We start from the raw sequence: 25,200 nt of genomic DNA, 5'->3' as shown, positions 1-25,200 counted from the left end.
GTCAATACTACCATGTTTCCCTGAAAATAAGACCGGGTCTTATACCAGTTTTTGCTCCAAAAGATGCATTAGGGCTTATGTTCAGGGGATGTCATCCTGAAAAATCATGCTAGGGCTTATTTTCTGGTTAGGTCTTATTTTTGGGGAAACATGGTATATCCCCTGATCCTTCGCTTGCTGGAAGATAGTGAATTCCTAAGTTCTAGTAAAGGCAAGTTTCATTCATTCAACTAATACTTACAGAGATCCAGACTCCATACTAGGAACTATGTTCAAGACTCCATACTAGAAACTATGTTCAAGACTCCATATTAGGAACTAAGAATAAGATATGTCCTTGGCTTCCATAAATTTATATCCCAGGAGAAGAGTAAATACGTGTACTTGTTTGCAAATTGTGAGGACAGAGTTTAAGAGAGTAGTTTCCAAGCACTTGGCCTCACGTGGAAAGGTGCTGGCTCGGGTAGTAAATGGCCATCAGCTGTGGCTGGTTGGCCATCAGCTGTTACCAGTTAGCCATTAGCCACTGATATAACTGCCGTGGCTGCACTGGTTGGTTGGTTTGGTCGGTTGGCAGAGAAGTGGACAGTGGATTGGGGATCGAGTGGCTACTGTTTCCTGTGTCTCCAACCCAGTGGCCAGTGACACTATAGTGATATGACTCCCCTATCTTTGGCTCCGTTGGTGTTCCTTTTTGGCCTCACCATATCCTGCATTCTTGTGCGGGAAGCAGGACCAGAGACCCCTCATGACACCAATACAAGGATGACAATAATTGTCATAAGCAAGTTACAAGCAAGGTAGGTACTATGGAATTTTAGAAACTATCATTTTTACTTTAGATTATAATGACTGCAGGAAGCTTATTACAAAGTGGCATTTATACTGTCTTGAAAAACGAGTAAGATTGGTTTGCAAAATTAGGGTAAAGTGTATTCCAAAGCGAATAAAAATGAGGAGAAAGGCTATGGATATGATCAGGCACTTTGAACAATTCCTTTTCACTACAGCAAAGGTTGCTGAAGTCAGAAATAAAGTATAAGTCAGCAAAACCCTCTTACTCGTAACTAGGAAAGAACCCAACAAATTTTACCCTTTTGTTTTAAATTCAAAGGTCAGTGAATGTAAAGATCTCTTCATTTGTAAGCAGGACAAATAGAAGTTTTCACACATATTACATTTAACTGAATGCTCGTCAATGATTAAAACCTGGACTTCAGTTCAGGTGTTGCCCATGTAAGTCTCAAAAAGTGGAGATGAAATGCTCTACCATTTACAAACAGGCTGCTTTGAATCTGTTTTCCTATAAATAGCTTCGTAAATCTGCATTACACCTGGTAGAAATATTTCCAATGCGCATCACACCTCCCTCTTCACTTATGATTTTAATAGCTGCTTCAACTTTGTATGAGTTACATTGAGGCACAGATGCTGACAGCCTTCACTTTAGTGAGGGCTCTCGACACAGACGTGCATGTTTTCTCATTGAAACTTAACCATGATCTTGCAGTTGTAATTTAGAGTAGTGAATATTACACATTTTAAGGAATAGACTATGCTTTAGGCTGTAGGGCTTGGGTCTCAGAGCCTCCAGCTAAAACCAGAGCAGTGCGCAGACGGAGGAAGTGGTTCAGGATGTCAGAAACATGCCGACGCCCATGGGATGGGGTGTGCTTACTACACAAAAGCCACCACTTGCACTTAAAAGCCTGGCCCCCAGCTCAGTAACACCAGTGGCCTCCACCGCGGTCCGTCGCTCTTCCCGCTCCCCATTTCCACTTCCGGGGAGGTAACTCCCGGGCCCTCCGGGTGTGGGGCGGTAGCAAGAGAGGAGCCGGAAGTGGCCCGGACACTTCCGGTACGGGAAACTCTTAGCTGCCGGTCCGACTGGGCTTGACAGGCTCGGTCCCTGCTTGTAGATCTCTCCATTCGTCTTCCTTGCGTCTAACCTTCCAACTCTTCTGCTGCTGCCGTCCGCAACTCCTGTCTCCGGAGCCGCCCCTTCCCCATGTTCCGGGGCAGGAGTCCTGGAAGCAACAACCCGCTCGCCGGTAGCCCATCATGTCCGAACTGACCAAAGAGCTGGTGGAGCTGGTATGGGGCACCAAGAGCAGTCCCGGTCTCTCCGACACCATCTTCTGCCGCTGGACGCAAGGTACCCCGGCCGGGCTCTCACTTCCAGCGCCGCTTCCTTTGCCCTGGGAAAGCCTGGCGGTGACGCTTCTCGCGCCAGCCAGCCCCGTCGCGTGCCCCGCACTCTGTCCCAGTCCCCATGCTCAGCTCAGAAACCGGGCGCTCGAGCAGCTCGCTGCCGTCTTGGGGGTTTGGGGGCCGGGGGAGAGGTTGACCGGGAGAATGGTTTCAGCTGTCCACTAAAACCTGAAGCTCGTTTGCCACTCCCTGGGCTGCCCTTGGGCTGGAGGGGAGAAGGGGTGGCTGCGTTGTGTGACACTGAAGGTGTGTCCTGTGTCCCGGTGTCAGTTTCTCAAGAAGTGCCGTGGCCGCCCGAATCTTTATTCCCTGACAAGGCTTTCTGTTATTGGTGTTTGGTCTAATTTTGGAGAGAGGGAGGTCCACGGGGAAGTCAAAGTGGCTAATTCCAGAAAGCAGTTTTGTTGTCTGTGTTTTAAGTATGTGGTTAGCCATGGTACTCCGTGCATAAATTCACTGTTGCTTGCTATAAATGTTCTCTTAACCCAAAGCATCCCCCCGTCTTGAGATGGTTTATGGATGGTGGGACTTCCCGTGCGGGTCTAATTAGCCAGACAGGATTTTGAGTTATTTAAAGAGTTTTATTGATAATATGAATAATAATGAAACAAAAATGACTATTTATTGAATTTGTGCCAGGCTCTGTGCTGGACACTTTATACTAGTAATTATCCCTAATTCTTAAGTTTTAATATTAAAACACCACAGACACATTACTTAAGGTGACTTAGGAAAGATTGGTGAAGTTAAGTGGGGATAAGAGTGTCGTCTCTGGAGTCGGTAATGTATGTATGTATGTATGTAAAACAGGCTAATAAATAACAGCTGTTTATTACTATTATTATTAAACCATATCCTGTTCTCAAAGGATTTGGGGGAATTTTAGCATAGTAAATCTAAGTCCCCACTTCAAATGTGTGTTTTCTAACAGAAATTCAGGGTATAAGTAAGCCCTTCCTCCCTCCCAGATATGTTTCCTTTAAGAACTGATAACTTTAGAATCATAATGTATTATACTCAATTAGGTTATTTAGTCCATCGCTCGTTTTCAGAGGTGAGAAAAATGAGTCCTGAAGGAAGACTAAATGACTAGGCCAAAGTTGTACAAATTGATAAAACTGGGGAAAAGTTATGTGTAATTAGGTTGGCTCTTTTTATGCATTTTATTATATCACTTAACTAATATTTTCTGAAATCTTGGACACCCACGTTTGCAGATTTTATTTTTAAGCTTACTTTCAACTTACTTACTGTAATAGTAAACAGCTGTAAAGTACACAAGACTGTGAAGGATTAAGAAAAATTTAAATTTAGTGTGATTGGTCAACATTAATTAAGCATTTACAATATAGAATACAGGTAATATTCAGCCTCATTTCTGTTAATATGTGATGCAGATTCAAGGAGAATTCAGAGAGGGAGTTCTCGTCATGGTTAAGAGCAGGCTTTGGAATAAGCATACTTAGGTTCTAGGTTTAAGTTATTTAACTTATTTAAGCCTCAGTTTCCTTCTCTGTAAAATGCAGATAATAGTAGTGTCAACCTTATAGGGTTGTTGTGAGGATTAAAGACGGGTAAATACACTTAGCACTTAGCACAATATCTGACACATAGTAAACACTCAGAAAATGGTAGCTTGATTTCAAAACTGTTTCATTGTAACCCAAGCCAAAGATCCCTCTCTGGCAGTTCCCTGGCAATTATAAGAAGCTGTTATTGTTTATTTGATAATCATTATTTAAAAATAGAACTTTGTAATGACATTAGGATACTGTGCCACAGTTTAGTGATGCAGAAGTTCCTCAATAAGATTCACTCAATCAATACCATTTCAAAATAAATGGTATTGAACTTTTTTTGCTTTTCAGAGAATGCAGTTATATTGTGGATATGTAATTCTTCAGGGTCTTAAATTGATCAAGATTTTAAGGCGACCAGATATGTATTTTTAAGTTATAACCTCTGAATCAGAAGGCTGTTGTTCCTGGTTTTGCTATGTTAACCATTGTATTCATTTATTCATTCTTAGAGGCAGAAACAATTGCTAAAGATTACTGTGGCAATAATTTGGGATTATGGGACTAGATACAAGACACTGCTTTGCTGCATTTGCCTCACTGCATTCATATTGTGACATTAACTTTGGCTTTATTTCATAGTCTATAACTGCAATGAATTGGAAGCTAATCTCATTAGTCTTTTGGAAGCAAGTTACAGATATAAAATGTTTGGGGGTAAATATTTATAGAATTATGTCTAGGGATATTCCATTTATAAAACTATATTGATTGGTCATGTTAAATTCTTTTGATATGTTAAAATAATAAGCTGCCACAGCACATACTTGTTTTTTTTTTTTTTTCTCTTTTGATTTGTTTGGCAGTTTTAGACACTATGTTAAGCAATGAGCCTCAGGAGTAGCACAGAGTTATTCTTTTAATTCATTAGGCTGTTTTAGATAATTCTCTTCTGCAAATCCTTTTTCTTTAAAAACAAAAGTAGGGTTTTTTTTGTTTTTTTTTTTTTTTGTGTGTGTGTGTGTTTTGCCAGTTTTTATTTTAAAGGCGATAAATCACAATTTAAAGTTGTTGTTTTAAACGGAAATTTATACTCTTGTTTGCTTTCCTCTTGCTAAGTTGCCTAGAATAGTTTTGAAAGAAAAGCATATGTTTTCTACCTCCTTCTTCATAAGCATCACTTATTCTCCCATCCCTCCTTCCCATAAACTACAACAGTGTTCCAGGCCTCTGCAGCTTAGACTTGGTAGAGAAGACAAAAAATAAACAGTGTCGCATAAAGTATATGTAATAGAAGGTAAAGAAATAAGGAATTGTGGAATGGGGTAGCTTGGATAGGCCTCATTTGAAGGTGAGATTTGAGCAAACACTTGAAGTAACTGAGTTAGTCATGCAGATAACTGAAAAAAGAATGTTCCAGGATGAGAGAATGGCCATTATAGAAGACTTAATACAGACGATACCTGGCTTTTTGTTCCAGGAGCGGGAATGAGGTTAGATTAGCTAGAGAGGCAATGAGAGAAGGGGAGACTAATAAAAGATGAAGTAAGAAATAATAGGGCCCAAATTATAAAAGGCTTTATAGGCCATTGTAAGGACACTAGCTTTTATTCTGAATGCGATGAGAGGTCATTAGAAGGCTTGGAGCAAAGAAGAGACACGGCATGATAAGTTTTGAAAAGATTGGTCTGACTGCTGTGTTTGAGGGTTGACTGTAGTGTACTGAGTGGTACAAGATCAAATGATGAACCTCCATAGTGGCTGTACTAGTTTACATTCCCACCAGCTTATTAACCACTGTCACTTCAATAAATTTAATAATAATAAAAAAAGATCAAATGAGAGCCAGTTGCGGTAATTCAGCGGGGTTGGACCAGGTTTGCAGTAGTGAAGATGGTAGGAAGTGGTCAGATTGATCACATCCCCTCCAAACCAAAATACAAGCTCCCGGATCTAACAGAAGCAAGTAGTAATCTTACTAGAAGTGAAAACATTTTGACTTACTCGGAATTTGTTTCCTTTTAGTATTGATTGTCTAGCTCAGTGTTTGGCAAACTTTTTCTGTAAAGGCCATGGCCTTTATTATCTCTGTCTCAATGCTCATCTCTGCCGTTGCAGCAAAAGCAGCCCTAGATAACGTGGGTGTGGCTGCGTTCCAAAACTGCATTTAGAAAAACAGGCCAACTCCTGATCTAGAATGTCAACTCTGAGAAACCATATTTTTCCTTTTTTTAGCCCCCTTTTTCCAAGCTTTAAGTTATTTTATGGTTTGACATAAAGATTATCCCGGAAGGAAGAAATCCATTTTTGCTATTTATAAGAAATTTTTTTTTCTTTTTTTTTTTAGTTGGGTGGAGCTGTAGTTGATTGAAATGGTTGAAATTAGGGTTTTGGACTTGGAGTATAGGACAGCTTTTGTTACGTAAAATGAAAACAGGAAATTAAATAGGTTAGGAAAACTTGGGGATCGGTTAAAATATAAGTATAAAAGGTATTTAGGAGTTAATACATTTGGATTAAAGTTCTAAAGTATATTTAGTTATGTATTATAAAGAGATTTAACATTTACCAAAGTCATATAATGACACACAAGTATCATTAAGTTTTCTTCCAAACTGTGGATAAGTTAATACCTGAGATCATATAATTTCAGAGATTTTGTTGTTGGAAGCCTTTTATTTCTCTCAAGTATAGATTTTCCTTTTTCCAACATACCTAAGTTATAATTCACTTGAAATCCAAATTTTTTTAAAACTTGCAGTTTGTAAGCTTATATGACAAAGTTAATAGTGTTTTGAATACATAATGGGTTTTTTATTTCAAAGTATCTATCATAATATCTTACATATGTATTATGCTTTCTAGTTTTTGAAAGTTTTACTTAATCCTTGCAACAACCCTGAGAGATAGCAAAAGATAAATATAGTTATCCTCATTTTTATAGATGAGGAAACTAAGGCCCAGTGCAAATCTGAGTCAGCCAGGGTCATCTAAATTGTACTGACAAATCAAGTCTTTCCATAGCCTTTTGTTTACATGGAAGACTAGAATTATAGAGACAGTAGTTGTCAAACTGGTTTGAATAATGTATATGTACATAATAAGTCATGAAAATAAAAGACTGGAAAATTCAAAGAGGCTTATGGCTCAGGTTTAAATTAGTTATAAGTTACACGAGTGACAGAATTCTGTGTCTGTAGTACTATGAAATGTGATACAAAATCGTATGTTTTGGATCAGATGCTTCAGATGGCTATTTCAGATCTAATCAGAAAAAGCAGCCATTTTATGATAATTCCTTTTAAAACTGGGAAATAATTTGATATGAGAATACATGACAAGAAAAATAACTCTGTCCATAAAAATTCAAACTTACGTGAAACCTTATTATAAAAGGAGAAACCTGCTTAGCATAGTCCTGTTTTAAGATAGAATACTTAATTTAGCTAACTTTATTTCCTTTTAAGCTCTTGGTAGCCTTTGTTCGTTATCAGCTAACATACTCAAGCATATGTACCACAATTAAACAGAATTTGGCATAAAGTAGATCTGCCTAGAATTGTCTCCATGGGATTTTTATATCTACAGTACAAAAGCAACTCCTTATAATGCATTCCAATTATAAGTCCCACCCACAGATCTTGAAAATTGCATTACATTATTAATTTTAAGGAAGGCAAGAATCCATTACTGATTTAGAATTCTTACCTACCCTGTAAGCTTGACAGAGCCTCATGTCACCTATTCACATAGACCTAACACTAGGGACCCTGTCCTTATTGCCAGCAGGACAAAGAGTGGGGCCTCTTGGCTTCACCTCTTGTTTCTAGATTGGACCTAAGACTCAGTGGTCTTAATGTGACAACCAGCTTCCTTAATTCTCGTTTGTTTTTATTAAGTGTATCCTACTCACCTTACCTTTTTCAGTCCTCCATTTACCCTGTGGTCTACGTGACTTCTCCCAGGCTGCTTGTACTACTGCAGACACTTGTGGCCAGTGTCAGTACAAACGGAGCAATTAAATCTTAGCCCTCCATGGTTCTCTTAGTTCTTTGTCCTTGCCAGCTTTTATAGTTTTCAAAGTTAAAATTCTCTCAGTTCTCGACCTCTTTCATTCTCCTCCCTCTGAAATAGTAACATCTCTTCCTATTTGCCTAAATATTTCACTTAGCAGCCTGCTAAGACTTACTTCTCCTAGGCCAGTGGCTCTCAAATTTTTTGAACTCAGGGCCCTATTGCACTCTTAAAAATTATTAAGGATTTCAATATGAAAAACATTTTTAAAAAAATAATGAGACCTTTTTTGCAAATTTCTTTAATGCCTAGCCCAACAGAAGATCACTCGATTCTACCACTTGCTATTCCATTCAGTCTGTTGCAGTATGTTGTTTTGATTGAAGTTTATGCAGAAATTCAACCTCACACAGATATGTAGTTGGTAAGTTAGGGTTATTATAGTAGCCTTTTTAGATAATCACGGATATTTTTCTTCGATACCACACCAAAACTCAATAAGTGGTAGTTTCTTAGAGGTTCTTTGCAGTACAGAATCTGCAGCTGCATCAATAAACTTTTTATACTCTGTTGACTTGAACTTCATTGGTTGGTCTAGTACTTTGGCCCTTTTACCCATACATTAATTTCTAACAGCAGACATTGGTCATTTGGACGTTACTGGTGCACTGGTTTATGAAGACCTTTCAAATATTAACACATTTCATTATACAGTATCAAAAATCACATGCATTATCATAACCACTGATGTCATCAGAAAAATCTCTCAAAATATTGAGAAGCTGTCAAGCTCACAGTGGTGGGCACAAGTCTTCCAAAATTTTAGTTATTGCTTGAATGCTTGAAATTAGTGCTCCTCCAAAAAAGCAGTTAGTTCAGCTCACAATTCAAAAAATTACTCCTGTGCCTTATTTTGAGACAGCTATCAGTCATGATACTGTGGCATATACATAGCAGAAGTGCTTTATGGGTAGTTTTCATTTTGTCACACAGAATATGTTTTAAAAGGACATTGTATTCAAGTTCAAGGTTTAATAAAATTAGTGGTCTCGACTGCATCAGTAAGAAACTGGCTGTTCCTGTGTGGAGAGCAGATGGTGGTGTTTCCTAGTGCAGTGCCTGCTGCAGCTCGATGGCTCTGCCTTGGCGTGTGCTAAGGCACCGCGGTGTATCCAGTGTTGCTTTTATGCCTTCGCTGTGAATGGCAACACAATGGAAAGGGCAAAGAATGTCCTGGGGTTACTATGAAAATCCTCTAGCAGGTCCCCTGAAAGCGTCTCTAGGACCCTTGTAGAACACACTTGATCCACCCCTTGCACTGCCACACCACACTCTCTCCACTCTTTCAGGACTTGGAGTTTTTAAACTTCTTCTTTCCCATAGAATCATACTTTTCCTTATTTTTTAAACTCATGCCCTTCAGTCTATAAAAATAATAATTCTTTATCCAACTACCCTTCGTGCTATCATCCTTTCTCCCTTTACTTATTTAACAAATAGTTTGCATTTACTCTTTCTCCTGGTATTCTGAATTGTACTTCAACCCTTTAAAATAGGGCTACTCTACCCAGCGTTCCCAATTTACTTTTTTAGTATTTCCAGTGACATGCTTAATCCAGTATTTTAATTTATTTTTTAACTCGGCAGCATTTGTAACAGGTGACTAGTCTTTGCTTCCTGGTTTTTCCTTTTCTAGGACCTCAGTGTATTTTTCTGTTAACCTTTGTAATTGTTGTCAGTCTCCTTTGCTGACTCAGCCTCTGCTCACTTTTAATGTTCCCAACTGCATTCTCTTTGTTCTACATGTTCTCATTCACTTTAACTGCCATGTTTAGGATGATTCAAGTTGCTATCTCTAATCCTAAACCCTGCCCTACGCTCCAGGCCTATATTTCCCACCCGTTTGAAATGTTGCCAAATGGTTTTTAAGACTGAACTTGGCATTCCCAGAAACCAACTCTCCCATTCCTCTTCCCAAAACTTCAAGTATTTACTGAGCATTAACACAGTAGGAAAAGACTGGTCAATGAAACAGGCAGGATACCTATAAGGCAAGAAATATCATAAACAAGTAAACAATAATGTGATTACAGAACATGGTAAGTGCTGGTTGTGCTGGGCATGGTAGGAGAGAGCTGCGCAGACAGCTTTGTCAGGGAATCTCTCTCTGAGGAGTTAATACCTAAACTGAGTCCTCAAGAATGAGAAGGATTCAGCTATAGGAAGGGAGAGTGAGGAAGAGCATTTCATGCGGAGGGAACAGCAAGCATCCAGGCCCCAGGTTAAGACCTTTGGTGGTTCTAGGGCCTACGGTCACTGTAGGTGAGGGTAAGAGTGAACTGAGGAAAGGTGGGCTTGGTAGGTCATACAGTGTCTTCTACGTCATCAGAAGTAGTTTACGTTTTATTCTCATCGCAGTGAGAAGCCATTGACACGTTTGAAGCAGGAGGTAACAAAATCACATTTCCATATCTAAAATATTTCTCTGTATGGTTATCTATTAACTGTATGACTAATACATAAGTGTTGGGGGGTAGGGTGGAATGGGGGGATCTGTTTGGAAACTGCTAACTCTTAACAGTATAATCTAGAGAGATGATAGTGAGATGATAGTGAGAGATGATAGTGGTTTTAACCTGAGGGTAGACGAGAGATGGGATAGAAATGGACAGAGATACAAGGTGTGTTTTGGAGCCTTGAACCAGGAGGGCCTTATCTGCTGGGGCCTAAAAGATATGTGGGAGTTCTTCAGAGCAAGCATTAGCATGTGTGTCAAGCTGAGGGAACAACATGTTCAAAGGGTAAGAGGAACCAGAGGGAAATGGATATTTGAGGACCTGAAAGGAGCTCAGCATGCCTGCAGTGTGAAGAGGGGGAGTGGCCAGGGGCGAGGTGGGGGATACCGGCAGAAGCCAGATCCTACGGGACCAGGTTAAGGCAGTTAGACGGCACGCCTGGGCTAAGCTGGGCTCTGCTGGGGAATCACCTGATTGATTATAACCAGAAAGGGACATCCAGGGAGAATATGTGGAATGGAAAGAACATGGATTCTAGAGCCAAGCCCCGAGGAACAGTCATATTTAAAAGGAGTTGATAAAGGAGGCTGAGAAGAAACAAAAGGAAAATTTGGAATAAGAGGGACCAATAAAGCCAGAAGACAAAACTTTTTAAGAAGTCATTGGTCAGGTTTCAGATGATGCTCTGATTAAAGAAGGCTTGAGAAATGGCCTTTATTGGTCATTGATGAACTGGGGATGAGAATGAGTTTGATGTAGTCACAGGTTGAAAAACAGATTATTGTGGGTTAAGGAAATCGAGACAGTGCATACAGGTAACTGGGTGGGCTTTGAGAGAGTGGCGGTTGGAGTTGGGGGTGGGGACTTTTAATGGTGAAATGATTTTTTTTTAAATTAAGACTTTACTTTTTTCGAGCAGTTTTAGATTGATGGCAAAATTAGGAGGGTACAGAGATTTCCCATGCACCCCCTGCCCTCACACATGCATGGTCTTCCCATTGTCGACCCCCCCACTAGAGAGGGACATTTGTTACATTCGATGAACCTGTATCGATATGTCATTGTCACCCAAAGCCCATACGTTACATTAGGGTTCACGCTTGGTGATGTACCTTCCATGGGTCTTGACAAATGTATGACATGTACCCACCATTATAGTGTCATACAGGACAGTTTCACTGCCCTAAAAACCCTCTGGGCTCCGTGTGTGTATCTCTCTCTCCCCCACAGCCCATGGCAACCACTGATCCTTTTCCTGTCTCCACAGTTTCGCCTTTTCCAGAATGTCCTATAGTTGGAATCATACAGTACGTGCCTTTTCAGATTGGCTTCTTTTACTTAGTAATATGCATTTAAGTTTCCTCCAGGTCTTTGCATGGCTCGCAAGCTCATTTCTTTTTAGCGCAGACTAATATTCCACTGTCTGGATGGACCACAGTTTATCCATTCACCTGCTGAGAGACATCTTGGCTGCTTCCAAGTTTTGGCAGCTATGAACAGAGGTGCTGTAAACATCCGTATGCAGGTTTTTGTTGTGGACCTAAGTTTTCATTTCCTTTGGGCAAATACCAAGGAGTTTCGGTGGAATCTTAAGGAGAATTTTGTGGTTTTGTTTTTAAATGTGTAAGATACACGTTTAAATACTGTTTGAAAGAGAGTGATTGAAAGGTAGAGAGAGAGGAGGTGGGATGGGGTGGGGTCCGCTCCAGTATTTCTTACCTCACCTGCTATCACCTAGTAGCTCAAGCTAGAAACTTAAGTCAGATCTAATTTCTTTTGTACCAACCCTTTGCCCCACTTGGAAAAACTCATCAAATCTTAATTTTTACCACAGAAATATCCTTTGAATATATAGTTTCTCCTGTCTACACTAATGTTGCTTTTTATTAGGTTGGCCCTGTCTCCATAGGACTGTGGAAACAGCCTCATCCCCACTCGGGTCCTTCGAAAAGAAAAATAACCAGTATGCTCATATTACTACTTTAATGAATACTTGTCACGGAGTGGCCCTTCCCATCTTTAGCCTCTGGTCCGTTTCCTCTTCTCCCATTTACCATCTCCTCCATCCTACCCCAAACCCTTCAGTTACATTAAATTTCTCTCTGATACATAAACTTGCTCTGCTGTTACCAACCCTTTTTTTCCTTTTAAAAAAAGTTTACCTGAAAGTCCTTGTCCCACCCTTGCCTCTCTGGCAAATTTCTGTTCTAGATCTGCTTCCAAGTCATGGTTTATGACTTTCCTCAGGCAGAGTAAGTCATTCCTTCCTGTATCCACAACACTCACTTCATCCTTCTGTTGTGACATTCATGTATTCCTCTGTGTTACTAATTATTTGTTTGTATGTCTGTCTTCACCTGAGCTGCTGGCACCTGCAGACCAGGGGGTGTCTTTCATGCGTATGTCCTAAATGCTCGGTATAGTAGGATGTTCATTAAGTGTTTGCTGGATGGATGACTGAAGTAGAACCATGAATGAACTTGACATATCCCTCGCCTGTTGGAATTGGAAGTGATCATTTTACAGAGAAGTACACTGAAGGCCTAGAGAGGTGACATGACTCCCTGACTGTTACACAGAGAGTGCCTCTCTTCTCCGGGCTTCTGTCCCTGTGCTGCTGTGTGCCAGTCTCTCTGGGAGCTTCTACTGGCTGCTCTCAGTCAGTCCTGGTCGGGTAATGTCTGAAGAAAGATAGCGCCAATATGAGCACATTCACTGTATATGATGCCATTTAATTTTTAGCTTATAGAGTATGACTCAAAGATTGGAATGAAAAAAAGATACTGTATGAAATGGTCATAAAGCTCTGTTTGAATTCAGTAGATAGACTGGCCTTTCTTCAAGTAAATTAAATTATTTAGCAATCAGATTTAGTGTGCTTTTACTAAACTCCTCACTTTATTCCCCTAGTCCACTTAGTGGGGTTCCTGGGTGCAAAACTGTGTGTGTGTGCGTGCATGTGCGTGTACGTGCGCATTTGGCAGGGGGCAGGGAATAGGCTCCATATTTTTTTCAAAGGGTTCCTTGATCCCCCCAAAGAGTTAACCACTGCACCTGACTGACTTGAAGATATTTTGCTGTTGTGATAAGTGATCTTTCTCTAAGCAAAGTACATTAAAAATTCTTTTAGCTGCTACCTGAATTACATTTTTAATCTTTGCTACTTGCTTTCATTTTTAGGGTTTGTGTTTAGTGAATCAGAGGGATCTGCATTAGAACAGTTTGAAGGTGGCCCCTGTGCTGTTATTGCACCTGTTCAGGTAACATAGACTACTTTACCAACTCCTTAGAGGGACGCATTCAAACATTTCATACTTTACTTTTTGTTTTCTAATATGTATACTCTATGTAATCATGAGGCATGATCAGTTACCTCTTAACGTTTGTTCATGTAAATTGCTGTAAATATCCAAAATAACAATGAATTCAGAACATGAGTAGGTTACACAGCAAAAGCCTTTTGATTATCCTTATTTTCAAAGAAACATGAAAGGTGTTCCCTGACTTTTAGAAAACTAGGAAAAACACATCTTTCTAATTTAGTGATCCTGTTGAATAATAACATTTTATACTACAGAGAGTTACATTATAGCAGTGGTACTATTTTCATTTGTTCTGTCTATAAAAAATAATTTTCCTAAAAAGTTGAAAATGAGTTAATGTTTTCATGGCATAAAATTGTATAAATTTTCAAAATAAGTCACTATATACTATTTTAGGCTTTGGACTTTAAAATCAGTAGCAACTGATTTCAAAGATTTTTTTTCTTTGCACAAAAGATAAGGTTAATCTGAGTATTTGTCTTTTATTTTGAATCTTGATGTGTTACATGTTTGAATTTCAAAGACTGATTTGTTATAAACTGTTACATTGTAAAACACAAAAGTTGAAATTTCAATTTACTGTTAGACACTTATAATATCTGAATAGCAATGTAACTTTAGAACTGTTATAAGAATAGCTGGGATTTATTTATGTTTTAATCAGCAGGTTTTGAAAAGTAAATATTTAATGTGGTATTTATTATTTATTGGGCATAAAGAATGCATTCCTTAACTGCTAACTGCAAAGTAAATTTCTCTTTCAAACCTTATGCTTCATACACTTACATTATTAAATTTAAAATGTGTTCTCCAAAGGAGGGAAAAAAATTCTCTTTGTGGTTGATTCCAAAATATGTCCTTTAGAGGCCGTTATCTCTTTAAAGATTTGATATATATATTTTTTGCATTGGTAGAATTTTTAAAAATTAAAAAATTTGAATGTTTGAACTTTGCCTGGGAGTTATTAAATATAAAGGGTAAAATGTAACTATAAATTAGTTATTAGAGCTGTTATGTTGAGTAACTGAGGGAGATTTTGGTTGCTAGTAGGAATCTTACTGGAATTAAGTAAGAGTCCTTATCCTGCCCGTATGCAAATTAGATGATGTTGCTATTGCCCCTGTTGGGCGGTAATAGCGCCCTCCAGTCTATTGCAAGTCTATGAATGTAGTTAAATGCACAGTATACCGCAGGAGTTCTGTGTTTTATAAAATTTAATATATTCCAAAATGGTAGTTATTTTTGCAAGTGGGTTTGCTGTGTAACAAGGGATCATTGTAATGTTCAAAATCCTGATGTATCTTTGAGGTAGTAATTTAGTTTCATAGTCACATAAATCTTTTCAATCATAGAGGAATTTTGTTTGTATCACTGTTTCAATGTAAAAGTCAAAGCTCAATCATTAAGAGTAATGAAGGGAAATGAGCAAGTCCAGATATTAAAACTATAGTCTAAAAGTCTAAACTTTTAGTCTAAAAGTCTAAAAGTCTATAGTCTAAAAGTCTATAGTCTATAGTCTAAAAACTATAAAAATTAGAACACGTCACTACTGCTAGAAGAATAGCCATGTTATGGAATCAAACACATAATACCATAGTAGATCACATTATATATAACCGTTTACCAAGAGTTTCTCACATACCATGATAAATAAAAAACTACAAATCAATGATGGAACATAATTAACTAAATGTCACTGATATGACTGGTTGGCAATTTAAAAGGAAAAAATGAATTTAGATAATCTCATACCATAAACTAAATATATTCTGATACAATACTCAACCACAGAAAAGCTGAAAATAACATATTGTCAGCTATCTAAGAGAAAGGATAAGTTCCAAGCTCAAAAAAAGATTTGCAGTGAATATTAACAATAAATGGATATTGTCTTTCTTATGCAAAGAACTTGTACAGATTGATTCAGAAAAACACTTAAGATCCCAGAGGTGAAATGGGCATGTATATGCATCTTAGCAAGTGAAATGCTGCTGGACAGCCAAAGAATCAAGATGTTCAACCTCAATAGGAATCTAAGAAAGTACAAATAAAACTGTAACTAGATTCTACTGCTTACTCTTTCTAATTTATAAATAGAAAATAATTGCCTGTGCATATAAGGTTATATGATACTGGCACATTCATATATCGCTAGGTAGTACACATTTGTACTTTGATATTGGGAAGGAATTTTACATTATCATCGGAACCGTGATAATACAGATTATTTGATGCAGTAATTGTACTTCTGTGACTCTTTCCTAAAGAAATATTCCTTAATATGAGAAATGTATTCAAAAAAAAGCTTTTATATTTATAGTAGTAAAAAATTGCAAACAATCTAATGTACAGTGATGTACTTTAAACATGCAATAATATTTAATTTGTGATGGCTTCATAGACATTTAGTGATTAAGAATTATAGTTATAAATTCTGTGGGAAAACAGAAAAATGGGAAATGATCACATACCCATTATGCTTCTCACTTGCAAAAAAATTTAAAGCAAGTATGAAAGAAAGACTAGAAGGGAGTATATCAAAATGCTAAACGGTTGTATTAGTGGTGAAAAATAATGGGTGTCCCACCTCACTTTTCCAAAATTTTATAATACAGTTACACTATTCATTTTTATAGTTATTTTCGTTTGGGGGAAAAATCAGAAGCACTTGTAGTATTTGTAGATTTTATTTCTAGAGAATATTATAAACTATTACTTAGTTTTTTATTAAAATTCTTTCATTCAAATGATTGCCTATTAGGTGCCAGGTACTGTGCTAAGTGCATTACTTAGACTATCTCATATAATCCTCACTGCAACCTCTTAAAGTTTGTGCTATTATTATTTTCCAGTAGTAAAGTAGTAGAAGTAGGATTCAGTCCTCTTATCTGTACACTACTGCTTTCAAACACAATGACTAAGAATCACCATAGTAACCTCTTTCTTGAATCTGTCCCCTAGAGATTCAATAGATGAAGCATAAGAATCTGCATTTTAGGTAAACAAGTCAGGTGACTGGGATAGCCCTTGACTACACTTTGAGAAGGAAACATTGTACTACACTGCACTGCTTTCTATCAAATCACCAATGTAACATAGCTCACTTACAGGAAGGTTAGAAATCTGTTTTTCTTTTAAATCTCATAGTTTTTTTTTGTTTTGTTTTGAGTTTTTTATTGTTGTTGTTGTTTTTAGTTAAACCAGGAAATAGGAGCTCCTTATAATAAAGTTATGACTCTAACAATGGTATTCTTGTATCACAAATCAGAGCCAATAGAGCAGAACCACTTTTGTAGATTTCTTTTCCCCCAAGGAATTGAAATGTAGGCTTTTCCTGTTTTATAGGGCCTTCACTCTTCTATAGGGCCTATTACATTTTTAAAATTTTCCAGTTGTGTGTCTTACTTTGAGTCATTTCTTGTATTTACCAGAAAATATGTATTATGAAAGAAGAAGAATTTTATGGATCGAGTTTATAGTAGTATATTCTGAATAAGTAATTATGCTCAGTTACTTTCAAATGTGAAGGGGAGCCATTTGAAATTTTTATAGCTCTATTCAAAAAATTAGAAAGGTACAAATTAGTTTTTTTTCCCCATTTTAAAATAAAAGAATGACATAAGGTATGTTTGTAGTGCATGCTAATAATGATTGCTTTAATTGTATAAAGGCATTTCTTTTGAAGAAGCTCCTGTTTTCTTCTGAGAAGTCGTCTTGGAGGGATTGCCCAGGTATGATAGCTGTCTTTTATTAACTTTTACTCCATCCTCGGTTTTATAAATGGGATCCATGCAGCATTCTTTGGCAACAGTTTAGTCGAAATCATCTACAAGTATATTAAAATGTAAACTATCAATGGGATATTTTTTCCGGAGGAGGTTTTTTTGTTTTGTTTTGTTTTGTTTTGGTTTGGTTTTTTTTACTGTTTCAGAAAATTTCATGGACAAAGACTCCAAATTTTTAAATGCATATTTCGAAATTTGGTTTTCCTAAGAGTTGTAAGACAGGATAATATAAGGGAAAAAGTTTGGCCTTTTGTTAAAACATGTCCCTAAACTGTTAAATGGTAGCATACCATAAAGAATAGTCAAATATGCATATGTATAGTTACTTTGTTTTATTTAGCTTCCAGCAAGACTCAGAATTATCTTTGTATTCCTGCATCTTTTAATATAATGCCTTAAACAATGCAAATAATACTGCAAACAATTCTGAATTAAATTGCAAATGAAGCTGTCATAGCTTCTGCCATATGATTAGGTCAGAGAGCTGATGGTAGTTAACCTGAGAATAAACATTTGCATTCTTTTTGACTGTTTACAAAGATTTTTCCTTCATTTACACAATTTATTGTGAACCTCACAATAATTTCTGGAAGGAGATAGGACTTATTATAATCCAAATGTTGAATATAAGAGTTAAAATGTCACTGTCCTTTATTTTTTATTAGTTAATAGCTGAAATGCAAAATAAATTTTAGTAGAGAAGAAACTCTCCATGAGATACTATTATTAACATGGACATTTTGTTAATAAAATTTATATTTTTTGCACAGAAATATATCCACATATATAAAAATTTTTACAGCACTGTCATAAATGTGGTGGTTATACAGTGAATGGCACAGCTCCTACCTTTAAAGAATTTTGTCTATTAGGAGAGATAGAAACCTCCCTGTAGCATAAAATTTTATATAGGATGTGTATACATACATCTTTCCCCTTTATTCAAAAGTTTCAAAAAGCAGTATTACTTTGGAAAGTAATACTGCTTGAAAAGGGGAGGTGGCTAAGGTTCAGGAAGAAATTGAGCATTTGTGCTATTTTCTATAGAAATCTACAGCTCAAATCACTGCAATACAGTATCACTAGCTTCTGAATTACGCAGCATAACCACGATGGCCCCTGCTAATGTACTGGATTGTGGTATTGTATGTGTTGACGGTGTGTTATCTCATTCTCCTTACCTCTGGGACTGAGAGATCAAAGACATTAGAGGAATTCAGAAATGGGGGTAAAAATAGAGGTTTCAAAGATCCTTCCATTGTGCCTGGTTCTACAGTAAAGTAAACCTCATGGCTTAAACGCTCCATTTGCAGCTAAGAAAGGGGAGATCAGTATGAGGTTATTCTTTGCAGCATATTCTTCTAATCTTTAATTCTGCATTTTTTGGTATTTTCCTCATTAATGGAAACATTTAATAGTGGTGACATTTTAACCCTCAAACATTTTGATTTTCTAAAATACAATTTAAGGTCAGTTGCCTATGGATTCACCCCACACTTAAAATGTTTGATTTCATCATTAAATTAATGCATTCTTAATACTACTTATGACAAGATTTTTTTTTCCCCCAAAGAAAATCATTGTAACTTACACTTTGGTTATTTTTAGAGGAAGAGCGGAAGGAACTCCTTTGTCACACACTAAGTGATATTTTAGAAAGTGCCTGTTGTGACAACTCTGGATCATACTGCTTGGCTTCATGGTTAAGAGGAAAGACAACCGAGGAAACTGCTGGTATTTCCGGGAGTCCTGCAGAGTCTAGTTGCCAAGTGGAACATTCTTGTAAGATACATTTTTGTTTCCTGGAAGTAATTGGTTATACCTTTGTTTTAATAAAACTATTGAAAATTTTGAAGAAAAAAGCAGATTTAAAAATTTTCATAACATATCTCTTTTTTTAGCCTAAGCTTAGTTGATGAGCCTGAGTATTTTTCATTTATCTTTTGGTTATTTTAATTGCTAGAGGATGTTATATTTGCTTTTTTTAAAAAAAAATTCCAGTTCTTCTTGATGACATTCTCTTTTGAGCTTCATAATTCTCATTTAGAAAGTTTAAAGAATATATACTTTCATTGTAAATGCCTTAATGTTTTCTTTAGTATTGGGGAGAAAAAAAGGATATTTTCTTGACATAAAAAAATTTCTTAAATATCTTTAGTTGCTTCCTATAGTAAAGATGGGGACATTTTTTTCATTACACATAGTTTCTTCCTGAACTTTTTGGACATTGTTACTATACATGAATTATTTTCAGCTAGCTTTAATTTTTTTCATAATATGAAGATTTCTTTTTAAAATAGTAGCTATTCTCATTCTTAAAAATCTTACAGTCTGTGGTCTTTAGCCTTTGAAAATTCTTATGTAATTGACCTAAAAATTGCCAGAATTAACTAGTAAAACGGAGACTTCTGGTGGTACAGAAGTTGGATAAATGGAGGTGCTTTTCTGTTTTTCTTTTCAGGAATTATCTTCCTAGTAAGTGGCTTTTGATAACTGGTAGTTCCAAGTACTTGTATTGAATAAGTGACTTACTCTACCTATAATGCATTTTACTAATTATCATCTCTGTGGAAATTGTTTTTAAAGAAATTAGACAAACGATTTCTAGAAAGTAAATTTTGATTACTTGTGATATGTATCTTGCTTTCCCTATAGGGCTATCTGTAGGCACTGTTGCTTCCTTGAGCTAAAATGTCTTTGTGATGTCAGCATTTTCTCTCCTACCTCTGCAGTTACAATGACAAATTCTAATAGCACATTCGCAAGGAATAATTTTTAAAATTTAAACAGTTCAATGACATTTCTTTTTCAGAACTTTCAAACATAACCTTTCATAAAAATTAACATATTTTTAGAGTTGACAATACAGTTGAAGAAAATAAGTGGAAAATATTCACAAGGATTGTAGTAAAAAATATCATTAAGAATGGTTTTAAAATATTTTCCAGGTTTTAATGGGTTGCATGTAAGCATGTTTAATAGTTTCATTAAGGATATTAAATTTTTGACAAGAATAGTTGAACCTAATTAAAGTTATTTTAAAGATTATGTGCTTAAAGCCAGTCTCTATATTAAATTGTAAGAAAATAGTAAGATCTTTTTTTGTAACATTTCTCATTAGTGTCTTAGTATGTGCTGTGTGCTTCCTATGGACTATACGGTACATTCTGTAGTGATAGGTTAAATGGCCTCATAATGTATTCACTTTGGTACTTCAGTTACTAACTTAGGTAGGCATATTATATTGAATTCTTCTCCAGAAAACACGTTTTAGTAATTTTCCAATTTACTTTGCCTCATTTTAAAAGTGGACCTAAAACCATATTTTAAATTTGTTTTTAATATTGTGTAAGTTTGAAAAGTTTTGTTAACTGAAAATTTGAGAATTTACCTTAGATATTAACAAGTGAAATGAACTTACATTAAAATTTTTATTCCATGTAACAATCTGTTTTACCTGTTCTTTCCTCTATTCCCAACTATGTTCTTTTTCTTGTGTTTTATATTTTTCCACCATCCTGCCTGCTAAGCTTTTTATTTTGCTTGCCTCTTTTCTCTAAATTACTATCTTTATGTCAACTTTCATGGTGTGTGCCCAGTAATACTACTTAGATAATTAGGCACAGAACAATTAGTGCAATCTGGAAAAGGTTAGGTAGAATTTTTATTTTATCCTGAAATTTTAAATGTGAAGTATTTTCCCCATTGTCAGTATTACATTCCGTACAAACATTAATTTCATTGGCTTGTGTGATGTGTATAGTTTTGGCTTTTGGTAATGCACACTTGTTTGCAGTAGTAAATACTCAGGTTCAATTTCAGTTTGTTTCCCACACAAATCAAAAGATTATTTAAGCCATTGGACCTCAAAAGATTTTTACAAGTACTTTGAAATATTTGAAAATTAAAACTAGACTTTGAAAGGCTAGCATAATGTGACCTTTTAAATTGCATATTGTTTTTTTGATTTTGAATTCATATTGAATCAATGTCTTTAATTCTCTAGTGAGCATTAATACTTGAAAGTACTAAGATTTGCTTTATAAATATATATATGAAATTGTTCACTATCATAAATTAAAGTAGGCATTTTGATTCACGTATGATATCTTTAAAAACGATCTTTGGGGAGCCACGCCTCTCTGGGTTGAAATTTCAGCTCTGCTGTTTATTGCTGTGTGCACTTGAAAGAATGCTTCTCTGTGCCTCAGTTTCCTCTGCTGTAAAATGAGGATAATAGGGTTGTTATGAGGATTAAATGAGGTAAGATTTGTAGAGCATTTGGAAAGGGGCGTGGCACTACACAAGTGCTGAATAAATATTCCCATTGATTTCAATGCTTTCTTTGACTTGCTTTGATTTTTTTAAAATTTATAATTGTACTGACTTCATAAATATAATCTAAATAAGTTATTGAAAACTTCCCAACAGTTAATGAATTCATGAGGAAACAAACTTAAACCTGCCGTTGAACCTGTGTAGTTTCAAAGTGCTATGCCTTTTTATACACATTTGTTTGAAAATTAAGCAGTAAGCCTAAAGATTTATATTATAAAGAAGGAAGGTTAACGCTGATGATTTTACTTGGATCTATGGATTGGAAGATTATAAGAAAGTGCAGGACACATTACAATGATGTCTGAGCACGCTGATTGCCAATAATTTCTCCTATTTTATAAACTACTTGAGCATAACTGAATTGAAAAGAAGTGTTGATTGTTTAATCACCCTCTACATCCTCAGTGTTATATCCATTTTAGTTATAAACATGGTAAATCAGATGTTGAAATATAAATTTATGTTACAACAAAGTTGAAAATAAACTGAGTCTTTTAAGACAGTAAGGAAAGAGGGAAAATTTTGATTGCTTGAAAGTATTTACAGCCTGCTGTGTGTATCTTGTGTCATTTATTTGCCGTGTGTAGTGCTGAAAAGTGTCTTTTATGTATAGCTGCCTTGGCTGTCGAAGAGCTTGGCTTTGAGCGATTTCATGCATTAATTCAGTAAGTAACATTGGAACATTTAAAATACTTACCTTTGGACACATTACCATTTAAGTTTGTTCATACTGTGGAAAGGTATTTAGATTTATATGCTTGGATTCATTTGTTTTCAAATTTAAAAAAAGAATTTGTAAATGTGTACTTAAATTATTCAGATTCCTAAATTAACTATTGAAATACACTTTTTTAACATTAAAAGCTTTTTCATCATTACAGTGAAAACAATCATTTTAGCCTAATGTTTTTCTGTCCTGAGTGAGTATAAAGATTCTAGGATAAACATTTGAATTACTTATTGTTTATCAAAATATACTTTGTATAATTTTTGCTAAAAGTGCCATATTTTCAGTAGAGCATTTAAACTTTTTACTACAAAATGAAAGGTAAGAATAGCTATGTTGACAGAATTATAGGTGGCATTTAATTTGAAATATAACATTAATGTCTTTTAAAAGAAGCCACAAATGTATACTTCTGGTATTCAGATATTCGTTAAATAATTCTCAGGCTTTAAAAAATCAAGTTTTTTTTGTTATTGTTTTTAAACACATCTTAGAAGAGGGCCGGGGCCACTTCGTTCCTTAAATAACTGTATAATCATTGAAGAATTTATGCCAGACAGATCACCTAAGAGATGAAGACGTTCTCTACCAAGTAGGCATTCTGTCTTAATGGGATATATTTTATATAGTGACAGTTGTCAACAGCTTTCACTTTTAATGGCTAAATTTGTATTTGAAAATTTGGGACACGTAGAAAAATTTCCTGTTTGTATGTATACATTTTAATGTATAAGACAATTAAGAATTTTCCCATTTATGGATGTAGTAAATCTCATGATGGTACTAATACTTAATTCTTTTTTCCCCCAGAAAAAGATCATTCGGAAGTTTATCAGAATTAAAAGATGCTGTCTTGGATCAATATCCAATGTGGGGAAACAAATTTGGAGTATTGCTTTTTCTGTATTCTGTGTTACTGACAAAGGTTCGTTTAAGAAGATGCTTCTTCTGGCTTTTATTAGTTTGAGTTTAGTATATTTTTCCTGTTATGAGAAAACATTTATTCTTGATGCTGTTTCTAAATTTCAGAATAAAAACCTCTTATGCTGATGACAGTTCTCTTTCCCCACTACTCACTTTTTACTTCACCACTTTCAAACTTACTTTCACCCCTGACCTTATGGACTGCGGAGGTTATCAGTTAATATTCTACTTAATGACATGCACTCAGTTCTTCTGAATTTTACTTTGCTGTTAGCAATGTCTGGCAGTTGACCCCTTAACCCCTTCTGGAAGCTCTTTCTAACCCACACTCCCTTTCTTATCTAATAAATCATTGTCTAAGTTCTCTTTCTATAATGTCTTATAATTTTGTTTATATATTTTTTTTCCCATCTTTACCTCCTGGTTCTTTCCTTCTCTAAGCTTTTATTCTAGAAATTTTAGTCCTTGGATCCTGTATGCTGCTTTTTATGGGTATTTTATTCTCTCAGCTTACCTTTATGTGGTTAATTCCAACATGTACAGTACAAGTCTTGCCCTTTTTCCCCAAGTGCCAATCTCATATCTTAGTAGCCTGTTAGTCTCAGTTATCCTACTAGATTTACCATGTCTAAAATCAAACTTCTTTCATTTGACAAATGATTATTGAGCATTGACTCTGTGCTAGGCACTGGACTTACAGTGTGGGATACAATTTTTTTTTAATGGTTCCTCCTTGGTATTTTTAAAAAAATAAATAAATTTGATTCCGTCCATTACGGCAGTGTTTTCCAGTGTTTGTTGCAGGCACAAAGCATCATGGGAAAATAGTAACAGTATGCCTAAGTTTATTTGGTGGAATCAAGGGCAGACCGTATATAGTAGGGACCATTTGATGAATGATAAAAAGTTTTCTAGACAGAAAAGCTGTGGGAAGATTTTCCAAGCAGTGAGAATAGCAAGTGTGAAGCCATAATCAATCGGGGATATAACACATGCTGGGAACCATAGTAGTTCTGCATTACTGCAGCACAATACTTCAGAAAGGCAATTGTGGAAGATGAGACTGTTACATAAATATGTAAGGTTTAGAATATGAAGATCCTTGTATGTTATGCAAAAATACTTTAGATTTAATGTGGCCAAAATTAGGACAAAACAAAAATTTTCAACAAGGGAGTAACAAGATCTTTTCATTAATAAAAGACTCCTTAAATTGGGATAAGAGTTGTACTGGAGGTAGTTGGTGTGTGGAGTATACGTCTAGAGTCAGGAGAACTAGAAAAGTGACTAAATTGGTGAACCTAAACCAGGGCAATGACCATGGAAATGGAAAAGAAATGGAGCATATTTAGAAGCATATTTTAAATTTAGAAATGCAAAAACATTTAGGAGGATGTTGAAGAGAAAGAATCAAGTACTTGGTCGTTGGTTAGAAGTGGTAAATACCAGTGGTGGTGGTATCTGAGATGACTTGTTTCTTAGGAGTTCATCCTGACTTGTCATTAGTCTGCCTGTGTTTTATGCTCAAGACTTTTGATACCTCATCTGTCTCTTGTTGTTTACAGCCAGTCAACCATCATGTCTGGTCGTTCTTCCTTGAACTGGTCTTTGAAATGATTTCCCCTCCCTTCCCGGTGGTTAGGTCACTTTTTCATAGTATTCATTTAGCTTTGATCGTAGCCTGCTTTGTATTGTTTTTCACAAGGAAGAGAAGTACAAGATCTTATACTTGTCTGTGTCATCCTGCATGTGTTTACGCAGTCATTAAAGATTTTGGTCATTGATTCATCATCTCTTTAATCCTTAGAAATGGCCTATGTAGTCTGGTAGAACCAATGGTTAAAG

General features: G+C 36.0%; 1 protein-coding gene across 4 annotated transcripts in view; it reads left to right on the top strand.

Annotated features, from left to right (window-relative positions):
• Window positions 1-1,831: 1,831 nt before the first annotated feature.
• The window catches only part of MINDY3 (MINDY lysine 48 deubiquitinase 3), an 85,470-nt gene continuing 62,101 nt past the window's right edge, over window positions 1,832-25,200 (top strand). Inside the window, exons 1-6 of one of the 4 annotated variants that reach the window (XM_033100748.1) lie at window positions 1,832-2,155; window positions 13,439-13,518; window positions 17,252-17,312; window positions 18,975-19,148; window positions 22,318-22,369; window positions 23,242-23,356. In XM_033100748.1, the coding sequence (XP_032956639.1) occupies window positions 2,062-2,155; window positions 13,439-13,518; window positions 17,252-17,312; window positions 18,975-19,148; window positions 22,318-22,369; window positions 23,242-23,356 (576 nt within the window). In that variant the 5' untranslated portion in view covers window positions 1,832-2,061. The remainder of the gene's footprint in view (window positions 2,156-13,438; window positions 13,519-17,251; window positions 17,313-18,974; window positions 19,149-22,317; window positions 22,370-23,241; window positions 23,357-25,200) is intronic. The other 3 variants (XM_033100749.1, XM_033100751.1, XM_033100750.1) reach the window with 3 other exon arrangements.

Source organism: Rhinolophus ferrumequinum (genome assembly GCF_004115265.2).
Source record: "Rhinolophus ferrumequinum isolate MPI-CBG mRhiFer1 chromosome 5 unlocalized genomic scaffold, mRhiFer1_v1.p scaffold_110_arrow_ctg1, whole genome shotgun sequence".
NCBI lineage: Eukaryota > Metazoa > Chordata > Mammalia > Chiroptera > Rhinolophidae > Rhinolophus > Rhinolophus ferrumequinum.
The sequence above is the reverse complement of the archived record's forward strand: the minus strand, read 5'-3'. Positions and strand labels throughout refer to the sequence as shown.